The sequence below is a fragment of the Galeopterus variegatus genome, unplaced genomic scaffold, assembly GCF_000696425.1.
Source record: "Galeopterus variegatus unplaced genomic scaffold, G_variegatus-3.0.2 Scaffold2242, whole genome shotgun sequence".
Taxonomy (NCBI): domain Eukaryota; kingdom Metazoa; phylum Chordata; class Mammalia; order Dermoptera; family Cynocephalidae; genus Galeopterus; species Galeopterus variegatus.
The window spans coordinates 195,216-207,730 of NW_007728353.1; the positions used below are offsets into that span (position 1 = coordinate 195,216).

At 50.0% G+C, this 12,515-nt stretch overlaps 1 protein-coding gene across 1 annotated transcript in view; it reads right to left on the reverse strand.

Moving 5' to 3' along the window:
• Positions 1-12,515, reverse strand: part of CACNA1S (calcium channel, voltage-dependent, L type, alpha 1S subunit) — a 71,567-nt gene that overhangs the window by 41,934 nt on the left and 17,118 nt on the right. Inside the window, exons 3-10 of the mRNA XM_008581052.1 lie at positions 11,651-11,790; positions 9,746-9,888; positions 9,429-9,581; positions 6,990-7,195; positions 5,592-5,695; positions 3,612-3,757; positions 3,403-3,484; positions 1,749-1,909 (exon numbers count right to left, since the gene is read on the reverse strand). Coding sequence (XP_008579274.1) covers positions 1,749-1,909; positions 3,403-3,484; positions 3,612-3,757; positions 5,592-5,695; positions 6,990-7,195; positions 9,429-9,581; positions 9,746-9,888; positions 11,651-11,790 — 1,135 coding nt within the window. The remainder of the gene's footprint in view (positions 1-1,748; positions 1,910-3,402; positions 3,485-3,611; positions 3,758-5,591; positions 5,696-6,989; positions 7,196-9,428; positions 9,582-9,745; positions 9,889-11,650; positions 11,791-12,515) is intronic.

The following is a 12,515-nucleotide window of genomic DNA, read 5'->3' on the forward strand; positions in this document are numbered from 1 at the left end:
GGTGCGGGTGCGACACTGAGGGTTGCAATCCCGTTACCGGTCACGAAAAAAGACAAAAAGGAAAAAAAAAAAAGAAAAAGACAATCTTCTTTTCTATTTATTTTCCTTCTTTTGGCTCTTTCACTTTTGTAAACATGGTCTCTTTTGTACTGTCCTGTCCCCTCAGGTCCCTGGGCTTGCTAGCTCCCATTGGTTGTGCCTGATCACTCTTCCTCAGGGTGGCTCTGTTTCTTATTTGGTTTGCAATGTTTTATTGCCAGCTCATCTTCAGAAAAGACTTTTCCCTGCAGGAATTCTATATGCCTTGGGTTGAGAAGCATCCTTAAAGAATGGCTTGTGTTTGCTTCTCTTGGGCACCCCAAGGATCTCACTTGTCTGCAACTAGATTTTTATGTTACTGTCTTAGTTTAGCATCCTCGCACCATGAAAGCTCATGCAAATTGGATCCCAGGGCTATACAGGGCACAGATTGGACTTTGATTTTCACTTGGGACATTTTTCCTTTCTCCGAGGGCCTCCAGCAGGGACAAACTTACAAGCTCCTTCCCGGGCCCGATGGGCAGTGAGACTTTTGCTTCCCTTACACGGGGCCACACTTCCAGGGCCCCATCTCTACACAGGTGTGTCAGTTCCAGTTACCCACCTCATGCAGTTCTGCCCTGCACAGGCATAGAGAACCCAGCTGTTCGCCTTTAGGGTTTAGGTCTAGGTCCAAAATGTCCCTGGAAGTCAGCTCACGGGCTCACTGCTCTGGCTTTGGGTTGCTTCTTTGTTTCTGCCATCCAGAGACTTTTACCCTACTCTTGGAACAGTCCAGAACTCCACACACAGGGGAGCATCTACTATGTGGATGAGGCTGACTGATCTCCCTTCCACCAAGACTGATCTTTCAAAGACTCAAGTCTGATTATGTTGTTATATTCCCACTTATAACTTTTCATTGGCTTCCTATTGCCTAAAGTTTAAAGTCCCAACACTTTATTGAAGTATGTAAGGACCCCTGTGGGCAAACATATCTCCTGCCTCTCTCTCAGTACAAAGCTCCCATGACTCCCCAAATTCACCATATTGTTTTACATCTTTGTATCTTTGCATGCACTCTTCCTCCTGCAGGAATCCCTTCCTCCTTTTGACTGCCTGGGGCTTGTCTACTTATCCTTTAAGATCCACGGAGCTCCAACGTCTCCCCTGTGATCCTCCTCTCGCTACCTTATCATTTACCTCTTTCGTTGACTTGAAATTATTTACTAATTTCTGTCTTCTCCTCTGGCTAGGTAAGGTCCTAGAAGGCAAGAGCAGTGTATTTATTCTCTCTATATCCTGCGTTCTTTTTCTATGCCTTACATATAGTACGCACTTAATAAATAGTTGGCGAAAGAGTCTGTTTTTGTAGTAGAATTTGAATTTGGATGTTGCAGCTCTAAATTACTGGTAATCTTATGTCTAGTGATCTATAATTGGAATAATTTTCCAGGTGCCCAGGCAAGCACCTGGAGGCAGTTCCAGTGTGTTGCCATTAGCAATGCCACGAGGGCGAAAGTCAGGTGTGTCACGATGCCTTTTGGGGGTCTCCATTTTCCCACTGTAAAAGGAGAGGGTTAGACCATGTGATCCAGCACCAATAGTCCGTAATTTCTAGAAAACAATGTCAATACGAATTGGCTGCTTCTGCAAAACCTGCAGTGCCTTGGCTGGCTTTGGTGTCAAGCCACATCTGCCTCGTCCCGCTTCACGCCGTTCTGTCTCACCTTGCAGATGGGTCAACCAGAGAGGCTGGTTGTGGTGCTCTGAGGCAATGGACAGGGTGTTGAGGGCAACAATCAGGATCACCAGCCAATAGAAGACCTTGGATTTCACTATGTCGTGGCACTTCCAGCGAAAGATGCGGTTCCACTGCCTCCAGTGTCGGCTGAGGGAGGAGACAGAGCAGGGTGGAAGCAGAGCTGCTTTGCTCTAGGCTCCCACCTTTCTACAATTCCTATCAGACAAGCTCCAGCCACCCCTGGTCCCCCACCCGCTCTCCCCTCCAGCCACACGAGAGAAGCTGATCTGTAGAGCCAGATGGATTGGAAATCCTCCCTCTTACTAGCAAAGTTCTTCATCTTTCAAATGAGAATTATAATGATGCAAACCTCCAAGGAAACTAAATGAGATAAAGCAAACAAAATGTGTAGCACGTGCCTGCCGTAAAAGAGGTGCTCTGCATATTTTAATTCTAATTAAAGCAACACTGAGATGCCACGTTTTGACCATTATATAGGCCATTCTTTAACAAATTAATAGTATGCAGGGAGGGTATTGGAGAGGGTGTGAGGAAATGGCATTTCCATATTAGTACAAACTTTTTGGAGAGTGATTTGGCAGCACTTACCACAGTTTGAACTCTGTATACCCTTTGACCCAGCAATTCCATTTCTAGAATTCTGCCCAGCAAAAATGGTCGTACTTAGGCACAAATGTTCCCTGCATCACTGTTTATGTTACCCAAAACTGGAAGGATTAATTAAACACACTATGGTATATCCATACTGTGGAATATTTTACTTCCAAAGATATAGCCAAAGAAGGTACACACACACGTGTGAAACTTACCCTCAATGGATCATTTTAAGTAAAAAATGTAAGTCATGAGATAATACGTGTATCATATTCATTTATTCAGCAAATATTTGGCAACACCTCCTATGTGCTGGGCACTGTTCTAGTCTCTGCAGTGACAGTACTTAACATAAATAACCCCATTATGTAAAAAAATGAAACAAAAACAAAAAATCCCGGTGTGTGTGTGTGTAGAAGAATGAAAGCATAGAAGAGATCCCAGAGGGACACAAATCTAACTGTTACCATGGTTACCTCTTTGGAGGGCCGTGGGGACATCTTTTCTTTGATGTATTTCTCTGTTGTTTGATCTTTCAAAATCATTATTATGTATGAATTGGTAAAAGGAAACAGCCGGCCAGACAAACCCGCCCTTTTCCTAAGACAAAGGCGAGACAGCGTGGAGTGGCCTCTCGTCTCCAGACTCCCGGGCTGCGGCCAGCCTCCTTCCCCAACGGCTGTCCCCCGTTTCTGGGCTGCCTGTGTGCCACACACACCTTCCCTCTTCCTGGCGTACGTTTCCAGTGCTGATCACCTCACCCAGCCTCACCCCGGCTCCAGCTTCTTCCCTCCATGGCCTGCAAATAGGTCATCTGCTCCCGGCTCCCTCGGCACGTTCCCTGCGGGGCTGGTCACTGCAGAGTCCCCGGAGCAAAAACTGGCCCTATTTTCTCAGCCAGGCTGCCTTTCTAAGTGGTGGGGACAGTGACTCTGAAGCCACAGAGGGGAAGGTAGCTGGGTTCTAACCCCATGTCACAGGGAGCTGGGGGCGGGAGGACGCTGGGGAGATGGGCAGACACTCACATGAACTGGATGAGTTTGTTCAAGCCTTCGATTTCATACAGGCTCTCCGTGTCGGAGCCACCTTCCTCCAAAGACAGCTTCCCTGGGGACAGGACACATGTAGACATAGTCAGCCAGCCTTTGGGGTCTCTTTGAGCTGGACACGCCTGGGTAGGGAACCCCTGGAAAGGGCCCATTGACTGGAGACTCCCGCGGCCTTGGGCCCAGACCTTCTCTCAAGTCCTCGACGTCCATGACCTCGCCCTGCGTGATCCAGCTCATGTAGCCCCGCAGGTCCTCCTCCAGCTGCTGCTTCTCTCGGAGCTTCTGGAAGGTTCCCCTGGACTTGGCCTTCTCCCGCTCCTTGGTGAATTCCCTGAAGTGGAACAGGGGAGATGGGGAGAGGAGGAAAAGAGGAAAGGGGTCGGGAACGACTGAGCTTCCCGAGGACAGAAAGCGCACGTTCTGCGACTGAATGCGCCCCTTCCTTCTGGCCTGGGTGCAGCCCGGGGTCCAGGTGCCCTCAAGGCAGCTGAGGGGCAGCCCCTCTCACTTCCTCTTCACCCATCCCCACCCTCCAGGAAGCCTCGGGAGCACCGCTTGACCCCTCTTTCTCATTTCTTTCCTCTCATCCCACCTTATTTTCTCCTACCTTGATGTGGGGTTACCCTTGGACATTATGGGTTAATGACAGGATAGTCCATTGTCCGAACTGAATCAGCCATGAATCTTCAAATGTGCCATGCTGCCCTCATCCTTTAAGCTACCCTAGAAATTTAGTTCTGCTCTTAAAGACCCAAGTCCTGGGGGAAATTCTCCAGGGCCTAAAAGAAACCAGGCAGCAGTGCAGGAAGAAAAGGGCCTGAGAGACAGGGAGGGAGCTTCAGGCCAGCAGAGGGCAGCCCTGGGCCACCAGGCACGGCCAGTGTGGAGCAGGGGTCTGCCCACAGGGCAGGTCACGTCAGCTGGCAGGGCAGGTCCAGGCGGTGGCTCTGAGCATTTTGTGCCATGGACCTTTTGGTAATCCAGTGAAGCCTACAGATCCCTCCTCAGAAAAAAATGTTGTTAAATGCACAGTAAAGCCATAGCATTACAAAGGAACCCATTATATTAAAATATAATTATTGGAATACACAAAAATTGTGATAGAGGACTACACGTGCTTCTTCATTAACTCGTGAACTAGCGAGATCTAGTTGTGTCTAAAACTGTTCACAGTTCAAAGTAGAAATAGGTGTAAGTAATACTTGCAATGACTGTCCCTTGACAGGTGATTTTTATTAGTACAAGTCACGGGCACTGCTAACACCACTGTGGTTTGTTGTCTACATTCACTATTAAAGGAAACACTAAATTTCAGTTTGTGTAATAAAAAATATAGATTTTTCCTATGCAAGTTCACACACCCCCTGGATTCTATCTATAGACTGCCTGCAGGGCTTCTGGGCTGGGTGGCCCCACTGGGGAAGGGAGCTGATAGCCACTTCCAGCCTCTCCGCTGTGGCTGGGGTGGGTGGAGGGACCACAGCAGGGCTGTCCCAGAGAGAACAGTGCTCAGTAATGACGACCATTAGTATTTAGTGCTTGTTATGTGTTGGACTCTGTTGTAAGAACTTTGTATGTATTAACTCATTTGATCTTTACCACGACCCTTTGAAATAGGTACTGAGATAATTCCCACTTGACAGAAGTGAAGACTGAGGCACAGAGAGGTGAGGTAATTAGGCAAAGGTCACACAGCTAGCAAGTACTAGTGCGTGGACTTAAACTTGAGTGGTCTAGCAGTGGAGTCTGTGTGTTTAACCAGAAGGCTCTACCACCTCCTAGTGCTGACCCTCTGCTTAGGCTCCTGTAGGGGCAGGAGGCTGGAATCTCAGGGGCTGCAGTCTGAAGGAGTGTGAATGTAGGGACCGAAAGTAGCCAGAGTGGGAGAAGGCTTGAGGAGGAGGAGGGAGGAAAATAAAAAAAATCGGAGGGCTCCTGCCTTCATCTTCTGTCTCTTCCTCCCTAACCAGGAGGGAAGTGCTCTTGGCCCAGCTGGGGCTAAGGGGACCCAGGGATGAGCCAAGGTCCCCGCCCACACCTCCCCGCACGGCTGCGCTCCTTCCTGCTCCTCCCCTCCCCCCCTCGTCCCTTCCACCCCTGCCCTGTCCTTTCCTTCTTCCCTCCTCTTCCTCCCTCTCCTCCCAGCGGCCTTTGATCTTCCTTACCCGCTCAGGACACCCAGCACCAGGTTGAGGATGAAGAAGGATCCCAGTAGAATGAGGGTGACGAAGTAGATCCAGGGCCACTCGTTCCCGATGGCGTCGTTGACCTGGTCCACATGGAGGTGTGAGTCCCACCCCAACTTGAGGGCTTAGGGCCCTTTCCTGGGTCTGCCCACTCAGACAGCACCCGACCCCAGTGGACGAGGAGGAAAGCCACTGCGCCCAGCGAGGGGAACTTTTGTAGCCCGAGGACCCGGGATCTGGGCTGGAAGGACCTCCAGGGGGGCCTCGCTGACCGCTTACCTGGCCCAGGCAGCACTGACCCACTTTTCCCTCCCACTAAGGGCGTCTCCCATCTGCCTGCCTGACTTGACTCCCTCACGGGTGCCATCCCCAGCTGGCTTCTTTACAGCCAAGATTTCTGAAAAATCAACAACGTCTGTGACCCTAGACAAGTCACCTAACACCTCTGAGCATTATTCCCATCTCTCTAATGAGGACAATGACAGATGCTTTGTCTCCTCACAGGCTTGTAGCAGAGGTGAAATAACACGTGTGACAGCCTTTGACATGTTTAATAATCTGCTCCCTTAATATAAGCTTACAAGAAATTTCATACTAATCCTTTATGTTTGCAAAGCATTTGACAGTTTCATAATTTTTTTCTTTTTTTTACCTGCAGGCAGTGTCACATTGTGATTAAGAGTTCCAGATTGGAGCCAGATGGATTAGAATTCAATTCCTGGTGCTGTGGCTCACTGAGTTCACATCCGTGGGCAAGTTACTTAGCCTTTCTGAGCCTCAGTTTCCTTATTTGTAAAGTGGGAGCAATGCCTTCCATTGTCGGAGGATTAAATAAGAAAGGTAACCGAGCTCTTAGTAAACACCCAATAAACATACTCCAGCAAGAACACTTATGTAGTGTTGGCCGTGTGCCAGGCACTGTTATATTCAGTTAATCCTCCCGCTAAGTCTATGATGTAGGCAGTGTGATTATCCTTACTTTATAGATGAGGAAACTGATACATAATATTTGTATGGAAAAATAGTCTTGCAGTGGTGAGAAGAAAGACTCAAAGGGCCCTTCATCCCCCACGGAGTCAGATACTAGGCTGGCAGGAATGAGTCAATCTCTGCCAGGTTTAGGAAAAAGTTAGGAATTGAGACTAGAACCCGTAGAAGTCCTGACATGCATCCTTCACTCCCCTCTTGGGTCCTGCACAGGCACACACCATGGGATCCTGGGACTCACATCTGGGGATAAGACGGGGCCACACACCCTGCAGAGATTCCCCAGGGAGGAGCGAGAAGGAGCGGCGGGCACTCTGGTCAGTGACCAGCCTCCCAGGTGGACTGGTGAGCCCTCCCCAGATGGCTCCAGAGGCACAGGCCCAGACCCACCCAGTAGAGGACGTCAGTCCACCCCTCCATGGTGATGCACTGGTACACGGTGAGCATGGAGAAACCAAAGTTGTCGAAGTGGGTGATGCCATGGTTGGGCCCCGGCCAGCCGCCCCGGCACTCGCTGCCGTTGATGGTGCACCGGCGCCCTGAGCCCGTCCTGGCGCAGGGCGAGGGCTTCTCGTTCTCCACCGTGGCAACAATGTCTGCAGGCAGAAGGTGGAGCAGCATCCAACAGGAGTGGTGGCCATAACAGGAGAAAAGATGTTCAATAGCAATTTAAAGGAATTGAGCGATAGGTCTAAACTCAGCTGAAAACGCAGAAGACTGCTGCACCCCCAGCAGGTGGCTAGAGATGAAGGAGGTGCCAGGGCAGAGGGCTCTGCAAGGGATATTCCCAGGCAGCAGTAATTACGACTTGGGCCCCAGGCCTCACCAGAGGATCTGCTTGTAGGATTCATTGTCCTATGAAGAGCAACCTAGGAAGCAGGAGTCGTGTGAGCATCACTTGTGCCCACAGAACTTTGAAAAAGGAGGCGGCTGCCTGGCGGAGTGGGGCTGGGGGGTGGGGGCTCCCATGTTCTGACTTGAGAGATCTGTCTGGGAGGCTGAGATGGAGATGCTCCCGCAGTGCTGGGATGAGCTGTGCAAGACATCAGCCTAAGGGGTAGGGGGCTGCTCTCAGGGGAAGCCCCCAACAGGCCTGGGCTGCATTCCTCTTTCTTCCCCTGCTTGGTGCCTTATTGTCTCTAAAATCCTGCCATTCTGATGACATCCTGGATCCCCCTTCATCTTCTGTGTCAAGAGATTAGGCCAGCTTGTCAGAACTGGAATGCCCGACCCTCCCCATATTTACCACGTGAGCTGAGATCTCTGAAGGAGGAAGCGGAGGGCTCTGATGGTCCTGAGCGGGGTCCCTGACCCCTGAGGTCAGCCTCTGAGTGCTGCTCATCAGCGTTTGTCAAGACCTCATGAGAACACCAGGGGAGGCCTCCAAATTTGGGCTGAAGGTTGTGATAGAAAGTCCCCTCCTATCCGTCCTGATGATGCTTATTAAAGGATGTAGGTTGTTATAGTGATGGGAAGAGGCTCACATAGGAGAGGACTAGGAATGTAACCACTGAAAGCTTTATCGGAGTTTACTCTGAATTGGGTTTGGGACTGGCGTAGACTGTTGTCTTGTTAATGGTCATGACAAAGTGATTAGAGTCTCCTGAGACACTGCAGGTCTAGGAGTGTTATCCTGCTGAGTTTGATGCTCAGGCTTTGGGGCAGGGCTTGTCCTAATAGAGGTCCCCTCTTCCTTGTGCCACGTGCATTCCCCTGTAGACCCCAGTGTAAGTAATACTCGGGCTGAGACTGAGGCCAGGTCCCAGCAAGCTGCCATCAGTGCAGAGCAGCAAGTCCTAGAGTGTGGGACCTGGGGCACTTTCAGGGTGTCCCCCTGGTCAAATCAAGGTGACTGCCTGGTCAAACTATTATTATTTTCATAATAATGCTAAGATGTTATTAGCCCCTTTGTTTCTCATTCTCTCAATGAATATAAAGTGGAGTTTTCCAGAGGCTATGTGGCGTGCGGTGTTGCAACAGACTGCATGCAGAAGTAGATGTGAGAACCCAGCAGACTTTCTTCCAGCCAGGTGGGAGAGACATTTACAAAAAACGTGAAGCAGTGCCACTCTTCTCGCTAAGAATATTTGGTTTTGGAAAATATAGTTGTTTTTCTTAAAAATATATTATTTATTTTGCATGTCATGAATTTATCACGGTTCTTTAAAAATGAACTAATAAATTAATATCATGACGTTTTTCTCAGTTTTCATTTCTAATACCATGAATATCAATAGATCGAACCCATATAAACAGAAGCTCTTTGGGTTCCTCAATAATTTGTAGGAGTGTAAAGGGGTCTTGAGGCCAAAACGTTTGAGAACTGTTGGTTTAGAAAGTTTAGCTCAAGTATATCTGGGCCTCAATATAGGCTACTTCTGACAACCTGACACATGACCCCTTTGGCTTGTGGGTGTTTTCTTGAAATCCATTCAGACTGCTCTGTGGGCCTCTGCTCCAGGGGCAGCTCAGATGAAAGATAAAACTATGGCTACAAGGGAAAGTACAAGTGGAAATTCAAGCTTATTTCAAGCCTGTGTCTCAGTCACAACTGGCCCAGAAAGCCTGGAAGGCACCACATTGTACGTGTGTGTTTGTGGGGTGGGGGTGGGGAGCTCAGAACAAGCCATGGCCCAGGTCCCTGTTCACTCACTGACCCTGGCAGAGCTGTGCTTCCTCCAACTCCCCACGTCCAGGACAAAGCTATTCCCAAGGTCAGTAGGTGTGGGAGACAATGGCCCAGCCCTGGGGCTTCTTCACTGGCTGGGGTGGCCACGGAGCTGAGCTGTCCCAAGGCCTCTCTCACCTCCCAGTCCCCCGGGAGCTCACCTGTCCCAGAGAAGTAGCAGGTCTTGTGCATCTTGCCCTTGAAGAGCTCCAGCCCGATGATGGCGTAGATGATGACCATGAAGAGGACAAGCAGGGCGATGTGGAACAGGGGGAGCATAGCCTTGAAGATGGAGTTGAGGACCACTTGCAGGCCTGTAGGGGGGCAGGGAGGGAAAAGAGGGGTCACCTCTGCTCTTGGTCTCATGGCCCTCCCTCTATAAATCCTGGGAAGACTCTGGGATGCCAAGGTGGAAGGAAGACCCAGAACTGGGGATAAGGGAGGGGAGGAAGGGGTCTGCAGAGGCACTGCCACCCACTGGGCACCCCTGACACCAGCCGCAGGGGTCTGAGCACGCGGAATGCTCGCAGGGCCTTGACGTCCAAGCCGGCGCCTTTGCTGCTCATTGGGGCTGTGTTGCTTTGGATGACATTAACCTGTTCCAGGATCACGGTGAAGACCCTAGAGTGGAGAAGAGGGAGAGGAGGGGCCAGCGGTCAGATAAGCCACTGTCCCAGTGGTCTGGGGCCCTGTGTCCTATCCGTCCTCAGGGGACCTGTGGAGAGGTCTGGGGGGAGATGGTAGATACTTGCAACTGCTAACGCTGATGGTCTGTAACGCCTGCCTGGGGAATTTTATGGAAAAGGATTCCAAGGTCATGCTCAGGCCCAGTGAAAAGAGTGTTGCGACCCATGTGTGATGACTACTCCGAGTGCTGAAGGGGGCACAGTTCCTGGTCTGGGGGCTAAGTATCCCCATGGTGGGCTGAAGGCCACTGGTCTTCCCTCACTCACTGGCGACCCAGACAAGAAAGCCCAGAGCTTTCCCTCTGGACTTTTCCTCCCGCTGTACTTTATGCTAATGCCCTTTCATTCTCTTTCCTGCTCATCTCCTCTTCTTCTCTCAGTTTAATCAAATTTCCAAATCATTATCTTTGAAGCCCACCTCCAATCCCTTTTTCTACGAACCCTTCTTCTGACAACAGAACCCCCTGGGACACATCGCATGTGAAACAGTGATGCACCATGTAGTTTTTGTGATACTATGTTATTCTGCACACATTTGTCTTGGCTTCCAACCCGGGCACTTCATAAAGAGCAGAGGCAGATTCTCAGAATTGCTCTGTTTTCCCCATTGTGCCCCACACAGCACTGGATAGTTAGCAGGAAGCCAACACAATGCTTATCGAATTGAAGGACAGCACAGTGGTTAAGAGCACAGCCCGTGGAGACAAGACTACCTTGGTCTGGAGTCTGGCATTGCCACCAGCTAGCTGTGTGACCCTGGGCAAGTTGCTTGACTTTTCTGTGCCTTAGCTTCCTTATCCATAAAATGGGGAAAATAAGAGGATCATTGGGGAGAATTAAATGAGATTTTACACATAAAATGCACAGTAAATACTCAATAAATGCTACTGTTATAATTAGGTGGTGGTTACTAAAGGTAATGTTATGGGGTGAATTGTGTCCCCTCAAAATTCATATATTACAACTCCAACCCTCAGTACCCCAGAATGTGACTGTATTTGGAGATAAGGCCTTTAAAGAGGTGATTAAGTTAAAATGAGGTCGTCAGGGCGGGCTGTACTTCAATTTGACTGGTGTATTTAAAAGAGGACATTTGGACACACAAAGAGACACGGGGGGTGCATGTACACAGAGGAAAGGCCATGTGAAGGCACGACAAGAAGGCGGCCATCTGCAAGCCAAGGAGAGAGGCCCCAGGAGAGACCAAATCGGCCAACACCATGATCTAGGACTTCCAGCCTTTGGAGCTGTGAGAACGTAAGTTTCTGTTGTTTAAGCCTCCCAGCCTGTGGAATTTTGTTATGGCAGCCTTAACAAACTAAGACAGATTACTAAATGTCCATTTTCGTGGACCCGAATAACAGGTACTCAACACAGCTCTAGAATAAATGAATAGATGACAAAGGTCGAGAAACGTATGAATACCCAGAAACTGCTGGCGCCACACACGTCGTTCCAATTTTGTGTGCTATGAAAAGGATAAAAGCGGCTAGCTGGGGAAGGGGTTCGTGACCTGCTGGGGGGCAACGTTTCACATTCCACCAACACTGACCACACCCCTGTGGGGCCGGCCTCTAGCGGAGGCTGCTCTGTGGCAGCAATGAGCACAATGCGGGGGTCCCAGCCCACCTCTGCCATGCTGGTGGCCTTGGTGGTGCAAAGATCTGACCTCCAATCCCCTCACACCCAGGTCTCACCCCAGGAAGACAATGATGAAATCCAGCACGTTCCAGCCGCTGCGCAGGTAGGCATCCTGGTGGAACAGGAAGCCATAGGCGATGATCTTCATGGCAGCTTCAATGGAGAAGACGATGAGGAAGAAATACTCCAGTTTCTCCTGTGGGAGCAAACGTGATCACACCACTCCCCTAGCACTCTGAGTGTGCCCTTGATCCCCTCCAGCCGCACTGGATTCCCTGCTGTTTCTTGGGCAGGCCTGCCTCGGGACATTTGCACCTGCTATTCCCTCTGCCTGGAACACCCCACCCCCACCTCACCACCACACACCCCTACCTTGCTAGCTCCCTCACTTCCTACAGGACTTGACTTGAGTCACCCCTTCACCAAGGACTCCTTTGGCCACCAAGTGCAACGTGAGCCACTTCGGCATGTCATGCCCCTTTTCCCTGCTTCATTTTGTCTTCTTAGCACTAACCCTGAGCTGAGTACCATATACATATTCTTATCTTGCTCATTCTCTGTCTTCCCCACTAGAATGTAAACTCCATAAAGTGTGGGATTTTGGTCAATTTTTTTCTTTACTCTACTTTCAGAGCCTAGAATTGGATGAATAAATGTATAATGGGGCAGCCCCCAAAATGAAGTTCCCCAGGTGGTTTCCTGTTTGGACATCTTCCTTCTCCCACTATCCGGTGGACTGACAGAAGGAGGTGGGGTGGATTCCCGCAATTCCACGTGGCCCTCCCTTGCTGGTCAGGGTCTTGGCTTTTAAGTCATTTTCCTGTAACCTCCCCTGCCCATACCACCTGCTCCATGCCAGCTGCCCACAGGCAGCCACTTAAAGGGCATGAGCACTGTTACACAGGGTGAGTGGTCTGTGGG